The sequence below is a fragment of the Canis aureus genome, chromosome 3 (assembly GCF_053574225.1).
Source record: "Canis aureus isolate CA01 chromosome 3, VMU_Caureus_v.1.0, whole genome shotgun sequence".
Taxonomy (NCBI): domain Eukaryota; kingdom Metazoa; phylum Chordata; class Mammalia; order Carnivora; family Canidae; genus Canis; species Canis aureus.
The window spans coordinates 74,068,797-74,089,350 of NC_135613.1; the positions used below are offsets into that span (position 1 = coordinate 74,068,797).

General features: G+C 40.2%; 1 protein-coding gene across 2 annotated transcripts in view; it reads left to right on the top strand.

The window, feature by feature from the left end:
* ARCN1 (archain 1 coat protein complex I subunit delta) overlaps window positions 1-20,554 on the top strand; it is a 29,778-nt gene that overhangs the window by 7,062 nt on the left and 2,162 nt on the right. Inside the window, exons 2-9 of one of the 2 annotated variants that reach the window (XM_077893735.1) lie at window positions 3,972-4,235; window positions 4,745-4,924; window positions 5,047-5,252; window positions 5,919-6,083; window positions 10,993-11,158; window positions 14,040-14,187; window positions 14,701-14,809; window positions 18,014-18,218. In XM_077893735.1, coding sequence (XP_077749861.1) covers window positions 3,972-4,235; window positions 4,745-4,924; window positions 5,047-5,252; window positions 5,919-6,083; window positions 10,993-11,158; window positions 14,040-14,187; window positions 14,701-14,809; window positions 18,014-18,218 — 1,443 coding nt within the window. The remainder of the gene's footprint in view (window positions 1-3,971; window positions 4,236-4,744; window positions 4,925-5,046; window positions 5,253-5,918; window positions 6,084-10,992; window positions 11,159-14,039; window positions 14,188-14,700; window positions 14,810-18,013; window positions 18,219-20,554) is intronic. The other variant, XM_077893736.1, reaches the window with a different exon arrangement.

The window sequence follows — 20,554 nt, forward strand, 5'->3', positions numbered from 1 at the left end:
AGTGAGAAAGAGAAAGACACACACACACACACACACACAGGCCAAGGAAGAATGAGAAGCAGTCTCTCCATTGAGCAGGGAGCCTGACTCAGGGCTCAATCCCAGGATCCTGGGATTACAACCTGAGCCAAAGGCAGATGTTTAACTGACTGAGCTATCCAGGTGCCCCTTCTGTCTTTAATTTTAAGTTAATAATATGAGGGGACGCCTGGGTGGCTCAGCGGTTGAGTGTCTGCCTTTGGCTCAGGGCATGATCCTGCAGGGAGCCTGCTTCTCCCTCTGCCTGTGTCTCTGCCTCTCTCTTTCTGTGTCTCTCATTAATAAATAAATAAATAAAATCTTTTTAGAAATTAATTAATAAAATGAAATAAAGATTTTTTCTTTTTTTTTAAACTAATGAATTTTATTTTAATTTTTATTTATTTATGATAGTCACAGAGAGAGAGAGGCAGAGACACAGGCAGAGGGAGAAGCAGGCTCCATGCACTGGGAGCCTGATGTGGGATTCGATCCCGGGTCTCCAGGATCACGCCCTGGGCCAAAGGCAGGCGCCAAACCGCTGCGCCACCCAGGGATCCCCCCAAGATTTTTTCAAATAAGGGTAATGGTAATTTTTGGTACACAAATAATAGTAATGTTTTAATCACTAAGGAGATGAAATTTATGTGAAATTATTACCAGATCAAGTTATTTGTTCAAAAGACTCAAACCAAATGTACTCAAGAAATTTGATTTCACGGGCAGCCCAGGTGGCTCAGTGGTTTAGTGATGCCTTCAGCCCAGGATGTGATCCTGGAGACCTGGGATTGAGTCCCACGTCAGGCTCCCTGCATGGTGCCTGCTTCTCCCTCTGCCTATGTCTGTGCCTCTCTCTCTCTCTCTGTCTCTCTCTCTCTGTCTCTCATGAATAAATAAAATCTTTTTAAAAAATTTGATTTCACATTAATTTTTATCATAGGTTCATGTTTCAATCATAAAGATTTTATTTATTTATTTATGAAAGACACGGAGAGGCAGAGACATAAGCAGAGAGAGAAGCAGGCTCCATGCAGGGAGTTTGATGTGGGACTCGATCTCAGGACTCCAGGATCATGCCCTTGGCCAAAGGCAGGTGCTCAACCGTTGAGCCACCCAGGTGCCCCACACAAAAAAATTATTTATTTATTTATTTGTTTATTTATCTATTTATCTATTTATTTATTTTAATTTTTAAATAAAAATGTCACTGTTTTCGGCTTACTAATGACAAGCAGGTAAGTCTCTGGACTGGTTCGCTGAAGGTTTACATGCCACATATGTCCAAATAAGGTAAGATTTTTGCCCCAAAATTATCTCTGAGAAAATAGCTGTACAATAAAAACTTGTACAATGAATGTGCATAGCAGCATTTTTCGTAATAATGAAAATAAGCTTAAAAATAAAAACCTAAAAGTCCCTTTGACTGATGCATGGGTAAAAAAAATGTGGTATATCTATGCAATGGAATATTGTTCAGGGGCCCCTGGGTGGCTCATTCCGTTAAAAATATGCCTTTAGCATGACTCAGGCCTTGATCCTTTGGTCCCATGTCAAGCTCCCTACAACAGAGTCTGCTTCTCATTCTTCCACTTCCTCTGCCCCTCTCCCCTTGCTCATGTTCTCTCTTTCTCTGTCTCAAATAAATATATATAATCTCTTTAAAAAATAACCCCTAAGAGTATTTATGATTTAGGACATTAAACCCCCCTCCCACTTTTAATTTCATTTGCATTTATTTTATATAAAATTTACCCCCAGACCATAAGTCTTTGTTTCTTCAGTTTCTTCCGGTATATCTTTTTCATCTGTGCTATCTCCTCTTCTGGTTTAGGAACAGTCTCTTTTTCAGTAAGGATCATCTCAGTGGGGCAGGGTTCATTCATGTATAGGTAAATCCATCTGTGAGCTCTTAAATTCTTGCTGCATCTTGGGGGCTTTGTTTACCTGGATGTGCTCAATGACCAGAGAATCCATCTAAACGCTTAAGTTCAGCATTAGTCTCTGCAGTAAAAATTCACCACTCTTTGAGCCACTGAGCTTGTGTCCAGCCCCGCTGTTTAGCCTGGGCATATACTTACCAACTTCATCATTGTAGTGACAGGATGGCACACTTTGCTTCTATAAAGTAACATCCTTCAGATACTTGGTGGCTTTTCAGATATACACACCTTTATGGCCTGGAAGGAACACAAAGATTTGAACCTCTTGATTTGCATGATTATGTTGGGTTGTCTGGGACAAGTGAATAGTGAATCATTTTCAGAGATCATCTCAGGCTACTTAGTGGAATAGCTAAAAACTTTTTAATTCTATGCAACATAAACGTAACTTTAAGCTGGGATAATTCAGTTTCAATGTAGACTTGATAGTAAAAATAAAAATCCATTTGATAGAATGAAATGATTTGTACAAGATATAAATCAAACACATTTCCAATATAAATTTTTTTTTACCTAGCTGCTTGGAAATAAACATGATGATGATTATCTCCCAAATACCCTAATTACTTATTCTTGGTAGATAAGGACATTGCGTTCTCCTATAATTATTACAGAACTGTTTTGATGTACTCAAACTATGAGAATATTGGAATTGACTAACTTGTTTTTCCTTCAGGTTGCTCACCTCTATAGAGGACAGGATTCTATAAAGCTGAGAAGCCTGACCAGTAGGATGTTGTTGATATTTCATTTTTTAAATTTTTTGGATGTTGATATTTCAGAGGTTGTATCTTAGCATTGAGGCTTCCAAAATGTGCATATAGTCTTTTTGCTACTTGTATTTGTGAATTCTTGGGATCCTGTACTGCAGAGATGATTAACACTATACTTAACTTTCTTTTCTTTCTTTCTTTTTTTTTTTTTTTTTCAGATTTATTTATTTATTTATTCATGAGAGACACGCAGGCAGAGGGAAAAGCAGGCTCTATGCAGGAAGCCAGATGTGGGATCTGGGGACTGCAGGATCATGTCCTGAGCCGAAGGCAGATCCTTTAACCGCCGAGCCACCCAGGCATCCCATATACTTAATTTTCTTACTCCTATAATGGCAATTGAGGTCTCTTGTTCTTCCTTTGGTGCTTGGTTTTGTTTAATGAATGCCAGACTATGAAAAAAGGCTGTTGGTCTTTTTTTTTTTTTTTTTTATAAATTTTTATTTATTTATGATAGTCACACACACAGAGAGAGAGAGAGGCAGAGACACAGGCAGAGGGAGAAGCAGGCTCCATGCACCGGGAGCCTGACGTGGGATTCGATCCCGGGTCTCCAGGATCGCGCCCTGGGCCAAAGGCAGGCGCCAAACCGCTGCGCAACCCAGGGATCCCAAGGCTGTTGGTCTTAATCATTGATCAGTGTCAAAACCCATATGAAACATGAGTCATTTAGTTTTTCATTTTACGGATTGTTTACATATGTAGAGGGGTAGGATAGTAGAGATGGAAAGGTTATTAAAGAACCAAAGATAAATTTGGACTAGCTAGATTATTTCCGTGTTCCAGGTAAATAAGACAGGAAAGGTCAGGGGCTTCTTACAAACCTTTAATCTGCCTGGTCAGACCTCTGTGTTGGCTGTGGAGATTTCTGTTCTTAGAAAAAGTTTACCCTTTACTGGGCTGCCAAAGCAGAGAGCAACCCATTTCTGAGTCAGGGAATCTGTTAACAAATGTATTTGTAGACTTGGCAAAAGTTTTTTTTTTTTTAACTAACTTTTTCTTAAGGTAGGTTATTGAAAAATAGGACTCATAGTTCCATTCTGCTTTATTATAGCTGTATTTTATGAATTACATACTAGAATTAAAAGAGCAATGAAGTAGAGTTTGAAAGTTAGCATTCTAATAGTCATGTCACTAACTAGGTGTGTCATTCTATGGAAGATCTGAGTATGCTAAGAAAACAGATGTTGTCTTACATCTTACAATAATTAATTAGTACTTACACATGTGTTCCTGGCAGGTGCTGTTGGCAGCAGCGGTCTGCACAAAAGCAGGAAAGGCTATTGTTTCTCGACAGTTTGTGGAGATGACCCGAACTCGGATTGAGGGCTTGTTAGCAGCTTTCCCAAAGCTCATGAACACTGGAAAACAACATACATTTGTTGAAACAGAGAGTGTAAGATATGTCTACCAGCCTATGGAGAAACTGTACATGGTGCTGATCACTACCAAAAACAGTAACATCTTAGAAGATCTGGAGACCCTAAGGCTTTTCTCAAGAGTGGTAAGAGTCCTTTTGTAATAGTGGGTCATAGTTTTCTGCTTTAAATTTTCACTGTGAAACTATTTTTTCCCCCATGGCAGCTGATGATTATCAGTTTGCATGCTGCATACCCTCCACCACAGCAGTTTATTGCTATAGCTCCTTATTCTTTCAGCATACACTCGTGTCCTCCTGGACTGTAAGTATCCCAGAAGAGAATGTACAAACTGACCTTTTGTTTCCTAGCGATTGAGCGGTTGCTCCAGTCTGTTTTGGTGGTTCTGACACTTGTTTGTACATATTTTTAGATAATATTTGTTAGCTAAGGCTTACTGATAGAGATGCAACACATAGACTTTATGCCGAAGTCTTGCTTAAAAGAGTAGAGGAGCTAACAGAGGGATTCAGGTTTTATTGAAATTTGTGGATTTTATTTTATTTGAAATTTGTATATTTTAAAGGATAAGATTTGGAAAACATAAATGCTGATACATATTAAATCTTTCTTTTCCATTGCTGCCCTCAATCAGATCCCTGAGTATTGCCGAGCCTTAGAGGAGAATGAGATATCAGAGCACTGTTTTGATTTAATTTTTGCTTTTGATGAAATTGTTGCCCTGGGATACCGGGAGAATGTTAACCTGGCACAGATCAGAACCTTCACTGAAATGGATTCTCATGAGGAGAAGGTGTTCAGAGCAGTTAGAGAGGTAAATAGGGTCTTCTTTGGTACTTCTTATGTATCTTTCTTTTAGGCTTTACTCTTTTCCTGTTCTTATTTGTTAGTATAGACTGTACTCAAAGCCACATCCATGGATCTCTCTTTTTGTAGACTCAAGAACGTGAAGCCAAGGCTGAGATGCGGCGTAAAGCAAAGGAATTACAACAGGCTCGAAGAGATGCAGAGAGACAGGGCAAAAAAGCACCAGGATTTGGAGGATTTGGAAGCTCTGCAGTATCTGGAGGCAGCACAGCTGCCATGATCACAGAGACCATCATTGAAACTGATAAACCAAAAGTGGCACCTGCACCAGCTAGGTATAATCCAGTGTATCATTAGCAACCCTAGAATGGCAGATGAAGGCTATATGTGTATATCTTGGAGTCATATCTGATTTCTGGGCAAGTTGAAAATAATGATTGACTTAAAGTAAGATATAATACTAAATTTGACTACATAATAAAAGAATAAGGGAGAAATCGGAATGTGGTAGGGGATTTTTGTATGTAAAAGAGGGTTCTTTTACAAATTGTACCATGGGAGTTGCCTTATTTTGGAAAGTAGGGGATATTTAACTGTTTATATATAATCTGGGTTTTTAAAAATCTTGGTGTGAGTGGTTGTCAGAATCTGTGAACTACCTGAAAGTATATGCAAGAGTTTATTTATGTACAGATGTATTTATCAGGATGGAAAGTACAAAGTTTTCATCTGCTCATGCATGCTTATACAAGTGTACCTTTGGTCTGTAGGTCCTTGAAGCTTATATATTAATGGTGACTTAGCAGCCAGTTTGGGCAGGGAATTGCCTAGTGCTCTACTAAACCCTAGGATGCTTGAGTTTTTCCCTTAAGATCATCACATTCTTTTTAAAGAACAGCTTCAGGGAAAGCTTGAATGATATGGGTTATTAATGTTTCTTAAAGTCATATATGTGGTTTTTTTCCCCCTTAATTTTGTTATTTTTTTATTCTTCCACTTAGGCCTTCAGGCCCCAGCAAGGCTTTGAAACTTGGAGCCAAAGGAAAGGAAGTAGATAATTTTGTGGACAAATTGAAATCTGAAGGTGAAACTATCATGTCCTCCAATATGGGCAAGCGTACTTCTGAAGCAACCAAAGTGCATGCTCCACCCATTAATATGGAAAGGTAAGCAGTAACTTTTTCAGTAAGAACAGACCACATAATGTGTAAAAATATTTCACTGAATTACAGATTTTTTGTGCGTCTTTTAATTTTTCCAGATTTAAAAGACTTAGAGTAGGGGATCCCTGGGTGGCTCAGTGGTTTAGCGCCTGCCTTTGGCCCAGGGCGCGATCCTGGGGTCCCGGGATCGAGTCCCGCGTCAGGATCCTGGCATGGAGCCTGCTTCTCCCTCCTCCTGTGTCTCTGCCTCTCTCTCTCTATGTCTATCATAAATAATAAATAAATAAATATTAAAAAAAAAAAAGACTTAGAGTACATCCTAGATTTTAACATGGGGCCTTTTCTTCTTCTTCTTCCCTTTAACCGTGATTGGAGGGCTCTCAGCTATTTTCTATGAAGTTTAGAACTTAATTTTTATTAACTCTGTGCTGGCTGAGGTTTTTTGTTGTTTTGTTTTTTTTTTAGAGAGAACATGTGGGAGGGGTTGCAGAGGGAGAAGGCAAATCTTTTTTTTTCTTTAAGTTTTATTTATTAGTGAGAGGGGGAGAGCTTGTGTGTGTGTGCAGGCATGGGGAAGGGCAGAAAGAGAAGGAGAGACACAGGGAGACTCCCCAGTGAGTGCAGACACCCACATGGGGCTTGAACTCAAGACCCTGAGATCATAACCTGAGCTGAAATCAAGTCTGACACTTAGCCAACTGAGCCACCCAGGCACCCTAGTGTGCTGGGTAAATCTAAAAGTAGCTTGCCTTGGGCACCGGACTGGCTCAGTTGGTAGAGTATGTGGCTCTTAATCTTGTGAGTTCAAGCTACATTTTGGGTGTAGAGATTACGTAAATAAATAAAACTTTATTTAAATAAAAACTTGAGGGCAGCCCGGGTGGCTCAGCGGTTTAGCGCCACCTACAGCCCAGGGTGTGATCCTGGAGGCCGGGGATCAAGTCTCAGGTCTGGCTCCCTGCGTGGAGCCTGCTTCTCCCTCTGCCTGTGTCTCTGCCTCTCTCTCTCTCTCTCTCTCTCTCTCTCTTTCTCTCTCTCTTCTCTCTGTGTATTCTCATGAATAAATAAATAAAATCATAAATAAATAAATAAATAAATAAATAAATAAATAAATAAATAAATAAATAAATAAAAACTTGAGGGGTATCTGAGTGGCTCAGTCAATTAAGCTTCTACCTTTGGCTCAGGTCATGATCCCAAGATCCTGGGATTGAGCCCTACATTGTGCTTCCTGCTCCTTGGGGAGCCTGCTTCTCTCTCTCCCTTTGTCTGCCATTCCTTCTGCTTGTGCGCTCCCTCTCTGTCAAATAAATATAAAATCTTTAAAATATGTAAATGAGTGAAAACTTGAAATAAAGAAATAATAAAACTTAAAAAAATAAAAGTAAATTGTCTTTATGCCTAGTATGTACATGACCAGCGGACTTGAATTAGATGGCTAGAGCTGTGGTAGCTCCTACACTATTTTTTGGCATGTCGTCTTCTTCTTTTTTTTTTTTTTTTTTTAAGATTTTATGTATTTATTCATAGAGACACAGAGAGAGGGGCAGAGACACAGGCAGAGGGAGAAGCAGGCTCCATGCAGGGAGCCCAACATGGGACTTGATCTCGGATCTCTGGGATCACGCCCTGGACTGAAGGCAGCGCTAAACCGCTGAGACACCCAGGCTGTCCTTGGCGTGTCTTCTTTTAATTAAACTTCCTTTTTTTTTTTTTTAATTTCTTTCTAACTTTATATTTTTTAAAAGATTTTATTTGAGAGAAAGTGAGAAAGCGAGCACATGTGCGCAGGAGAGCACAAGCAGGGGAGGGGCAGAGGAAGAGGGAGAAGCAGACTCCCTGCTGAGCATGGAGCCTGATGTGGGACTCCATCCCAGGACACTAGGATCATGACCTGAGCCAAAGGCAGATGCTTGAGCTACCCAGGTGCCCTAATTAAACTTTAAGATGAACCAATCTTTAACACAAAAATTATAAATATTTTTAACAGCAAATTAAAACATTATCTTTTGCCTTTTCAATACTTGAACTCAGTATAGAATATTTTGATTTGTTTCTTATCTCAGGACTGGTTCGCAACTTTTTTTTTTTTTTTTTTTTAGCAAGCTCACATATTCATGACTCAGATTTCTTGTCTTGAAGCCCAGACTTCTACTGTTGCTGATGGTTTTGGGGTCAAGTGAAAGATGAGTCTGAGAAGATACTTTTATCAGGTGTACATAAAAGAAGAGTATTTTCTATGTCCTGTTCTGTATGAGATGGACAGGGTTACGTTAGGATAAATCTCTGAAATCACTAAAGCTCCTGTGCTATTCTGAGTGGTTGCTTTGAGTGAGACCAAGGCTTGACACTATTTTAAAAAGTTGTTGGAATCCACCATGTATTAGGGCTTGAGACTCTTCTAAATGATGAAATACTTCTTGAGCATGGAGCAAACTCTTGTGAAAGTAAAGGGGACCCATGCACTCATGAATGGGGGGAGGGGAAGAGGGGAGAAGGAGAGAATCCTGATCAGACTCAGCCTAGAGCGGGGAGCCCAATGTGGGGCTTGATCTCAGGATCCTGAGGTCATGACCTGAAGCGAAACTAAGAGTCAGACACTCAACTGACTGAGCCACTCAGGTGCCCCAACCCTGCATTAAGATACATGACTTGTAGTCTTATGTATCAAGCTTTTGTTTTTGGGAAGACTTATATGCTGAAATAAAGCAGGATGCCACAATGTTCTTTTTAGTATCTGCAGTTTACCCAAGTTAAAAATAGTTTTAGTAGAAAATATGGATAGATTATACTTAGTAATTGCCCAGAACAGCAGCACTTTTTATTTTACTTATTTTTTTTATTAGGTTATACATTCTATAGTTCAAAATTTAAAAGGTTTAAAAAGTATTATAGGGACTCCTGGGTGGCTTGGTCAGTTAAGTGTCCCACTCTTGATTTTGGTTCAGGTCTATGACCATACCACCCTGAACGCGCCCAATCATGTCTGATTTTGGCTCAGTTCATCTCAAGGTTGTAGGATCAAGCACTGTGTCAGGCTTGCACTCGTGCTCAGCGTGGAGTTTGTTTATCCTTCTTCTTCTGTTCCTCACCACCCCCTCTTAAATGATTAATTAAGGTAAATCTACAGAGGAAATAAGTATTAAAATAAAAAGTCTTCTACCCAGCCAGGCAAGTTTCTCTTTTTGGAGGTAACTAGTATTAACTAGTTTTTTGGTATATTCTTCTGAGGGGGTATAGTCTATATGTAGGCTAATAAAAACATACATATTCCATTTTTCTTCTTTTTACACAGTGGTAGCATACTAGAGACATTTTCCAATTTTTTTTTTATTTTTTGAGATGAGAATAGCCTTATTTGAAACATAAAGATACATCTAAACATAATACTGGGGATCCCTGGGTGGCGCAGCGGTTTGGCGCCTGCCTTTGGCCCAGGGCGCGATCCTGGAGACCCGGGATCGAATCCTACATCAGGCTCCCGGTGCATGGAGCCTGCTTCTCCCTCTGCCTATGTCTCTGCCTCTCTCTCTCTGACTATCATAAATAAATAAAAAATTAAAAAAAAATAAACATAATACTGTGTCTTAGACTAGATCTTGTACTTTATTTAAAATTTTTTTTAATTTTAGGGCACCCGGGGGGGCTCAGCAGTTTAGCGCTGCCTTCAGCCTGGGGCATGATCCTGGAGATCTGGGATCGAGTCCCGAGTCGGGCTCCCTGCATGAAGCCTATTTCTCCCTCTGCCTGTGTCTCTGCCTCTCTCTCTCTCCCTCTCTCTCTCTCTGTCTCTCTTGAATAAATAAATAAAGTCTTTAAATTTTTATTTTATTTTATTTTAAAGATCTTACCCATTTGTTTATTTGAGAGAGAGACTGAATGTGTGTGAGTTGGGGGAGGAGCAGAGGGAGAGGGTGAGAGAATCCCAAGGAGACTCTGCATTGAGCAAGGGGCTTGATTCCAGGACCCTGAGATTATGACCTGAGTTGAAATCAAGAATCTGATGCTTGACAAACTGAGCCACTCAGGTGACCTGGGATCTTGCACTACTTTGAATGACATTACTAGGTCAACTGAACAGAATTGGCATGTGGATGATTGAGTAGGCAAGTATCAATGTCATTTTATGAAGTTAATAACAGTACTGTGGTTATGTAAGAGAATATCCCTGTTCTCACAAGATGTACTCTGACATGTTTAGGGGTAAAGGGCCATGATGTACATGACCTGCATCTAAGTGGATCAGGAAAAAATTAAATAATAGTCACAGAGTATGCAAATGATAAAAGAAATGGTGAGATAAAATATTAATAACATTTTAAGAAGGTATAAATGTATTCCTGTATAATTTTAATCTTTTAATTTTTGAAATTATTTTCAAGTGAAAAGAATTTCAGTTGTTACCCCCTTTTCCCATAACTGCTTGGTATTCGTTTTTGTGGCTATACGTTTATGTATTTAAGCAGTTCCCTATTTATGGATATTTAAGTTATTTCCAAACTTCTATCATAAACAATTCTTCAGTGAATAACTACTACATTGTTTGCACTGGTGGGAACTTGTCTGTGGGATTCTGTACATAAAGCAGCATCTAAAAATAAATTGTGGGGATCCCTGGGTGGCGCAGCGGTTTAGCGCCTGCCTTTGGCCCAGGGCGCAATCCTGGAGACCCGGGATCAAATCCCACATCGGGCTCCCGGTGCATGGAGCCTGCTTCTCCCTCTGCCTGTGTCTCTGCCTCTCTCTCTCTCTCTCTCTCTCTCTCTCTCTCTGATGACTATCATAAATAAATTAATTAATTAATTTTAAAAAAATAAAAAAAATAAATTGTTGGCTAATCACCATTAAATCTTGGAGAAAGGGAATTCTGGTTTCTACCTCTATGAACAGATTTATTACTTTTTCTCTACAGTGTGCACATGAAGATTGAGGAAAAGATTACACTGACTTGTGGACGGGATGGAGGATTGCAGAATATGGAGTTGCATGGCATGATCATGCTTAGGATCTCAGATGATAAATTTGGCCGCATTCGTCTCCATGTGGAAAATGAAGATAAGAAAGGGGTGCAGCTACAGGTGTGTGGAGGCTGGAGGCTTTGGCTAAGGGAGTATAGTATTAAGACTTCGGTTTTTCTGCCTAGCACAGTCTTTCTTGACTGGAGTTTCTCATGTGAACCACAGAACGCAGAAAATTGATTTCTTTAACTAGTGCCATTCTAGATACCTAGGAAAGAAGTTAATTTATTATATACAGTGGATACCTTTAGGCAGTAAATCTCTTCCCAGGTGAGTTGAGAGCAACTGACAGCAATTGTATTAGAGTAGTCTTTTAATAGTAGAATTGAACGAAAGGTCATTTTGAAATCTAATGAATAGGGTGCCTAGGTGGCTCAGTTGGTTCAGTGTCTGCCTTCAGCTCAGGTCATGATCCCAGGGTCCTGGGATTGAGCCCTGCATCAGGCTCCCTGCTCAATGAGGAGTCTGCTTCTCGCTCTTCCTCTCCCTCTGCCCTCTCTCCTTGTTCATGTTCTCTCTCTCTGTCTCTCTCCACCTCTCTCCCTCCATCTCAAATACAATCTTTAAAATATACTCATTAACAAAGATACAAATAGGTGCTTATTTATTACTGTTACACAAAAAGTAAAATAATTAAAGGTATTGCCGAAATACAGTTTTTAAAAAATGGCAGTTTTTAAAAGATTTATTTATGTATTTAGAGAGTGTGAACAGCAGGAGGGGAAAAGGGAGAGAAGCAGATTCCCTGCTGAATGTGGAGCCCTCTGTGGGGCTCAGCTTGATCCCAGGATCCCTGAGATCATGACCTGAGCTGAAATGAAGAGTCAGACACTCAATCAACTGAGCTACCCAGGCGCCCTAAAAATGGCCATGTTTTTAAACTTAATAAGGAGATATTTTATTAAAACAGATTGTGCGGATGTCTGAGTGACTCAGCAGTTGAGCGTCTGCCTTCAGCTTATGGTGTGATCCCGAGGTCCTGGGATTGAGTCCCACATTAGGCTCTCCACAGAGAGCCTGCCTCTCCCTCTGCCTATGTCTCTGCCTCTCTGTGTCTCTCATGAATAAATAAATCTTTTAAAAAATAAAATAGGTTGTAACACTAAATTTACTCATCCTGTCATTGTGTAAACTGCATTTGAGAGAGAGAGAGAGAAAAAAAGACGAGTAGGGGGGAGAGGCAGAGGGAAAGGGACAGAGTCCCTGCTGAGACAGGAGCCTGATGCAGGACTCAATCCTAGGACCCTGAGATTATGAGCTGAGCTGAAGTTGGATACTTAATTGACTGAGCCACTCAGTCATTCATTGCCCTGAAAGGGCAATATCTAATTATATTTGAAAAGTTAGAATCCTTACAAAATAAATATGTATGTTCCACCTATGTGGATAAGTATAAAACTTCTTTGTGTTATTACAGTTGTCACATTTTATTTTATTTAAATGGTTGATCTTGTATTTCTTGTCAGAAGGACAAAGCATTTTCAGGGAAGAGTGTATTTTTTTGGTCTTTATTTTTCCTCCATAATCAGCACTAAGTTGTCTTTTGGGAGTAATGCTTGTAGTTTTGATGACAGCTTTGCTGGCTCTTAAAGTATATGTAGGCTACTGTCCAAGAATTTTTTTTTTTTCCTTTTTTGTCTTAATAGGACTTCTTTTTAAAAGGTTAGTTTAGGGATCCCTGGGTGGCGCAGCGGTTTGGCGCCTGCCTTTGGCCCGGGGCGCAATCCTGGAGACCTGGGATCGAATCCCACGTTGGGCTCCCTGCATGGAGCCTGCTTGTGTCTCTGCCTCTCTGTCTCTCTCTGTGTAACTATCATGAATAAATAAATAAAATCTTTAAAAAAAAAAAAAAATAAAATAAAATAAAAGGTTAGTTTATCGGGGCTCCTGGGTGGCTCAGGTGGTTAAGCATCTGCCTTCAGCTCAGGTCATGATCCCAGGGTCCTGGGATCAAGCGCCGCATCAGCTCCCTGCTCAGGGGAGTCTGCTTCTCCCTCTCCCTCTACCCATCCCCCGCCCTTGTTCATGCTTGCTCTGTCACTCTCTCAAATAAATAAATAAAATCTTTAAAAAAATAAAAATAAAAATAAAAGGTTAGTTTATCTTACTTGGCCTGATTTTGAACAACTTCATTGCTCTGGGCAAAATTGCAACTAAACTTCCCATAGAAGCTTTTCCCTTTCCTACCTTCTGACTCTAAGGCCAGGACTGCTATATGATCCAGGCATCTGATGAGTGTCTGACCCTAGTCTTCTACTTGGCTTGCTTGGCCCTACCATGATGTGGCTTCCTGTAAAGTATTTTTAGAAAGGACTTGGTTAAAGGTCTTCAGCTTTTTCAATTACAAAATTATTAACTTGTTCAATTACAAACAAAATGCCTTGGAATTAAAATTATTTTTTTAATTACTAATTTTTTAAAAAGATTTATTTATTTTAGAGAGAGCATGCAGGGGGTGGGGTGGGAAGGAGGGACAGAAGGAGAGAGAATGTCAAGCACACTTCCCCGTGGAGCACAGAGCCCAATGCAAGGTGAGATCCCATGACCCCAAGGTCATGACCAGAGCCGAAATCAAGTTGGCCGCTCAACCAACTGAGCCACCCTAGTGCCCCAAATTACTATTTTTTTTAATGTCTTAAATCTTTTTAAAAGTCTTTAAAGAAGAAGTCTTTCTTCAAATGAAAAGGAATTGGCATTTCTTAGGTACTCTATTTTATTTTTATTTATTTTTTTAAGGATTTTACTTTTAAGTAATTTCTACACCCAACATGGGCCTTGAACTCACAATCCCTAGATCAACAGTTGCATGCTCCACTGCCACCTAAGCCAGCCAGGTGCCCTGTGGTACTCTATTTTAGGTGTTTAGATTATGGGCCAGGTAAGACCAGAGTTAGTTTATTATCATGCTTGAACCTCAGTTTTCTTTTTCTTCTCATTTCAGACCCATCCAAATGTGGATAAAAAACTTTTCACTGCAGAATCTCTAATTGGCTTAAAGAATCCGGAGAAGTCATTTCCAGTCAACAGTGATGTAGGGGTGCTAAAGTGGAGACTACAGACCACAGAAGAATCTTTTATTCCACTGACAAGTAAGTGCTTCTGGCCAGTCCCACTAAGCTAGTCTGTACTAAGAACTAGAAATAGCTCTGGCTTGTACATGCTTATCTTCATTGCCGTAGCAAAATTCTTTTTGACAAAATGACTTTCTTTCAAAATGGACTTGGTGCTGCATTTTGTATATTTTAAATATGAACGTTCATTTTTTTTTTTTAAGATTTTATTTATTTATTCATGAGAGACACACAGAGAGAGGTGGAGATGCAGGCAGGGGGAGAAGCAGGCTCCATGCAGGAAGCCCAACGTGGGACTCAATCCCGGGTCTCCAGGATCATACCCTGGGTTGAAGACGGTGCTAAACCACTGGGCCACCAGGGCTGCCCTGAACGTTCATTTTTAATTGCTTTAATTTTTAATCTTATTTATAGTAGTTTATATTAAGATGTTTAAGGCCTGCAGCTAGCTGTCAGCTTTGACTTACCATGTTAAATTTTCTTAACTCTTTTTCTAATATTTGAATATTCCTGTTTTGCTTTTCTTCTCAGTTAACTGCTGGCCCTCAGAGAGTGGAAATGGCTGTGATGTCAACATAGAATATGAGCTACAAGAAGATAATTTGGAACTGAATGATGTGATTATCACCATCCCACTCCCGTAAGTGGCATCCCCCACATAATCTTTTTTTTTTTCTTCTTTTTTTTTTTTTTTTTTTTTCTGTACTGGGCTTATAGAACTAGCTTTTTGGAGCTTGTTTTAGAGGCAGCACTTAGTTGGTCACCCATTTTAAAATATCTGCTTTTTAAGGTCATTTATAATAAAAGAAACCAGTTAGATAAATCCACAGTATTATATACTTCCACTCATATGACATTGGAAAAGGTAATACTCTTGGAACAGAAATCAGGAGGTAGAGAGGAAGGCAATTGACTACAACAGGGCACAAGGGAGGACGGTGGAAGTTCTGTGACTTGACTGCGATGGTGTTTATAAGATTACATACAAAGTGCATTGAGCTGTACATTCTAAAACAAGTGGATTTTGCTGTGTTTAAAGCCAACTCAAACAAAGCCAGTTGTAGTTGTAGAGCTGTTTTCAGATGTTGGGCCTCTGTTCTTGTAGTAATGAAGACTTCCAGAAGGAGGAGCCACTTCTCAGTCAAAAAGAAAGGTCTTGGTTTTGTTTTGCAACTCAGAAATTGAATCTGTCAGTCTGAATTTTTCTTTTACTTGGCTCTCTGAACTTTCATCTAAAGATGAGAGTATGTTTTGTTTTGTTTTGTTTTGAATAATTTATTTTCTTATTCATGAGGGACACAGAGAGAGGCAGGACACAGGCAGAGAGAGAAGCCGACACCATGCAGGGAGCCCGATGTGGGATGTGATCCTGGAGTCCCGGGATCACACCCTGAGGCAAAGGCAGACACTCAACTGCTGAGCCACTCAGGCATCCTGAGATTATCTTTTTAGGGTAATTATTGATTCTTGCTGGAGCACATACTTACATTCATTTTCATAAGTTTTCTAACAGTTTTATTGAGTATAATTGACAGAGTAAGCTACACGTATTTAAGTTGTACAATTTGATAAGTTTTGACATGTATGCATCTGTGAAACCGTCACCACAATTAAGATAGTGAAAATGTCCCTCACCCCTAGAAAATCAGTTCCAAAAACTTTTTATTTTATTTTTAGGTCCAGTAACTTTTTAATATATGCTTAAGTGGCCTACTTTCTAGGGTCATCTGGAAATACTGTTGCCCTGAAGTTTCTCTCACTAGCACTTCCAGTGAGTGTGCTCTATTATATCACTAGTGAGGCCAGCTCCTCTCCTCTTCCTCTCAGTACCTGCCCCCATGATTAAGTATAGGGTGTAATCCTGAACCCCCAGTAAATGTATTCTTGGTGTATCTTTACTGTTACACTGTTTAGTTATTATTGCAGAAAAAATGGTTTTAATTTAATTGGTAGTTTTGTTTCCTTTTTGATAATTCAAACGCTTACACAGCCAGGTTTGGTTTTTAGTCATTCATTTCCATTTAAAAAACGTTTTATTACCAATCTCTCCTTTATTGGAGTGACTGTCTTAATTCTTCATAGCTTGGTTATTCTTTCAGAATAATAGATGGCTGCCTTGAACCACTGTAGGACTTGGGTGTTGGTGACAGGTGTGGGTTTTGTTTTCAAGATTTATTTTACTAGACTATTTTTAGGATGCCACAATTTTTAGGCTTCTCCATTTACCCTATAATTGTGGTTATGGTGGTTTCCTGTGTCTTAGTTCAATTTTGCAAGTCTCCAGAAGAGACCCTTACACAACATTTTACCCTTTTGTCTAGAACTGATCATTTGAGAGATCAGAGTTGGAATTGGAACAGAGAGCAGAAAGAAGAAACACATATACAACTGGGACCATAAAATTGATAGGGAAGAGCTGATCATGTTATATCACTGTTAAATTCTTCTCTTTGTCTTTCCTTATTTACTCTGCCCCTAATAGAAGCACTGAATGGCACTGGTGAATGAAAAGATGGTAAATTTGCAATGTCTAGGAGAGGGTGATACTGCCTATCAGCCATGTGTGAGGGTGCAAAGTACATCCTAACTAGCCCTGGTTCTCTGGCAGATTAAGGACAGCCATGTGTCTCTTTGTCCCATCATGTTCACTCTCTGGGCAGGAGTGATCATGTTTTCACTTATCACATAAAAGTTGGGCAGCCCCAGTGGCGCAGCGGTTTGGCGCCGCCTGCAGCCTGGGGTGTGATCCTGGAGACCCAGGATCGAGTCCCACATCGGGCTTCCTGTGTGGAGCCTGCTTCTCCCTCTGCCTGTGTTTCTGCCTCTCTCTCTCTCTCTCTCTCTATGAATAAATAAATAAAATCTTTTAAAAAAATTAAAAAAAAAAAAGTTGACTTACTGGATTGTAAATCAGATCCACCGGCATCAACTACAGGTTTTGAAACTTTTTAAAGATTTTATTCATTTAGGGATGCCTGGGTGGCTCAGTGGTTGAGCGTCTGCCTTTGGCTCAGGGCATGATCCCAGAGTCCCGGGATTGAGTTCTGCATTGGGCTCCCTGCATGGAGCCTGCTTCTCCCTCTGCCTGTGTCTCTCTCATGTATAAAATCTTTAAAAAAAAAAAAAAAAAAAGGATTTTATTATTTATTTGAGAGAGAGAGAGAGCACAAGCAGGGTGGAGAGGGAGAAGCAGGCTCCCCACTGAGCTGGGAGCCTGACATGGGGCTTGATTCCAGGACTCTGGGATTATGACCTGAGCTCAAGGCAGACACTTAACCGATTGAGCCACTCAGGCACCTCTTGGTTTTGAAACATTCTAAGATCTTTTGAAGACATCTTCTCAAAGGCCCAAATTCATCTCCATTCTAAATAACCACATAATAGTATATAAGGTTTTATTTTTTTATTTTTATTTTTATTTTTTGTATATAAGGTTTTATATCACTATCAACCTGTTTCCCCCCACTGACCTATAAAGAGAGCTGCGTTATGTTAAAATTCCGTCTTGATAAGGCAGCAAACCCTTGCTGCGGGATTTTTGGAGATATATCCCACTTTTCACATTTTTCTTAGTCCCCGGCTAGGTCCAGATCTAACCCACAAACTGAAGCAGCCCATGAATATATCTGGTTGTGTGTATCTTATCTATAAAGCAGTGAGTGAGAGCCTTAGTCCAGGCGCTAGGACTTTTTTTGATCCTTGAATTTGTTAGGGAGCCTCATTTTTTTCTAGGACTGAAAATGGGCTGAATTTGAGAAGCATGATCAAATTTGGGGCTAATTTTCCTTGGCAGAGTTCTTGCAGCTCTGGACAGCTCAGGTGACACAGGTATTTCTCTTCACAGATCTGGCGTGGGCGCACCGGTGATTGGGGAGATTGACGGTGAGTATCGACACGACAGCCGACGAAATACCTTGGAGTGGTGCCTGCCAGTGATTGATGCCAAAAATAAGAGCGGCAGCCTTGAGTTCAGCATTGCTGGGCAGCCCAACGACTTCTTCCCTGTTCAAGTCTCCTTCATCTCCAAAAGAAACTACTGTAACATACAGGTATCCCCTTTTAATAGAGAGCACATATGGGGAAAGCGGTAGGATGGATGCCAGATAAACAAATGGCATCAAAAATCAGAAAAGCTGGGGATCCCTGGGTGGCGCAGCAGTTTAGCGCCTGCCTTTGGGCCAGGGCGTGATCCCAGAAACCCGGGATCGAGTCCCACGTCGGGCTCCCGGTGCATGGAGCCTGCTTCTCCCTCTGCCTGTGTCTCTGCCTCTCTCTCTCTCACTGTGTGCCTATCATGAATAAATAAAATATAAAAAAAATTAAAAATCAGAAAAGCTGGGATGCCTGGCTGGTTCAGTCCATATAGCATGTGACTCTGGATCTCACGATTGTGAGTTCAAGTCCTATCTTGGCCTAGAACTTACTTTAAAGAGAAAAAAATCAGAAAAGCTGATATTCCATGTGGATTCCATTATTGATTCTCATTGTATGATCTTGGTTTCAGTTCCTCTCCTGCTTTAACTCAGTTTTCCTCTCTAGATTGGTAAAGAAATGGAATATGAATACATATAACAGTCTTTTTGTATTGTGCAAGATTTATCTTAGTTGCCTGTTTTTTAAATTAATTTCATACATACTATTTTTTAAAGATTTTATTTATTCATGAGAAACACAGAGAAAGAGGCAGAGACACAGGCAGAAGGAGAAACAGGCTCCCTACAAGAAGCCTGATGCGGGACTTGATCCCAGGACCCCCGAGTGAAAGCAGACGCTCAACTGCTGAGCCACCCAAGCATCCCAATTTCATACAATTTAAAAGCCGTGTACCAAAACAACCAATCCATGGTTTTCTAATGCCTTTTTAAAAATTATTTTTCAGGACACCTGGGTAGCTCAGCGGTTGAGCACTTGCCTTTGGCCCAGGGCACGATCCTGGAGTCCCAGGATCGAGTCCCACATCAGGCTCCTTGCATGGAACCTGCTTATGTCCCTGCCTCTCTCCCTGTCTCTCATGAATAAATAAATAAAATCTTTTTTTTTTTCATTTATTTTTATTTATTTTTATTTTATAATGCCTTTTATGTCACTTGGTTCGAACCCAGGAAATTAATTAATTAATTTGAGAGAAAGAGATAGCAGAAGAAGGGAGAGGGAAGAGAAGCAGACTCCCCACTGAGCATGGAGCCTGATCTGGTGTGTGGCTCAATCCCAGGACCCTGAGATAACCTGAGCTGAAGGCAGATGCTCATCTGACTGAGCCACCTAGGTGCCCCAAGAAAGTTTTTTACTTGGAAGGCAAAATTGTTTCCCTGCAAAAGTGATTCTAATACAAATGGATATAATATTTGGATTATTTGGGGGGCACCTGGGTGGCTCAATCAGTTAAGTGTCCAACTCTTGGTTTCAGCTCAGATCATGGTCTCAGTTGTGGGACCGAGCCACACATTGAGCTCCACGATCAGCACGAAGTCTGCTTGTCCCTCTCCCTCTGCTCCTCCCTCTGCTTGCTCACAAGTGCTTGTGCGTGCTCCCTCTCTCTCTCATAAATAAATATCTTTAAAAAACCCTCAATAAAAATAAATAAAAAGCCTCACTATTTGGATTATTTATGTTACAACTTCCCTTCATTAATACAGATAATCATGAGCCAGTTCTGTTGTAGACCTTGTCCTTTAGATAAGCAAAGCAATGGAAATTTGTGAACTGATTCTTTAGATCATTCTTTTTTCTTTTTTTTTTTTTTTTAAAGATTTTCTGTATTTATTCATGAGAGACAGAGAGAGAGGGGGGGGGGTGGGCAGGCTCCATGCAGGGAGCCCGATACGGGACTCGATCCGGGACTCCAGGATCACGCCCTGGGCTGAAGGGAGGCGCTCAACTGCTGAGCCACCCAGGCGTCCCTAGATCATTATTTTTAACTCATTGTTTCTCTAGTTTTTGAAGTTGCATTACAAGGATCCAATTTATATGGTCATTTTCCCTTCTGACTTGTTGATTTGCTTGTTGTTGTGGCCCTATCTTATCTTCCCAGATGGTTTCTATCTCTCCTGTAAGTGCTTAGGCGGTTACAGTTTCCTTCCTCTGTTGGATAATTCCAAAAAGCAGTTTTCTCTCCACTCTCAATTATTGGCATAAGCCCATCAATATTGGGAGCATGGGATTGAACACAAGACATGACATAGAAATGGGTACATTTTCCTGTTTGGGACTATTGGAAGAGTAGGACTCTCTGAAAACCTCATTAGAAACTATAATCGGTGGTTGAAGCATTGTGTTGATGCTATTATAAGCCCTAATATTATAGGTAATTTATTAAATCAGACATTTATAATAAAAAGAAAAGACAAGATCTCATAGAAGGACCCAGCCATATCTAGAAAATAAG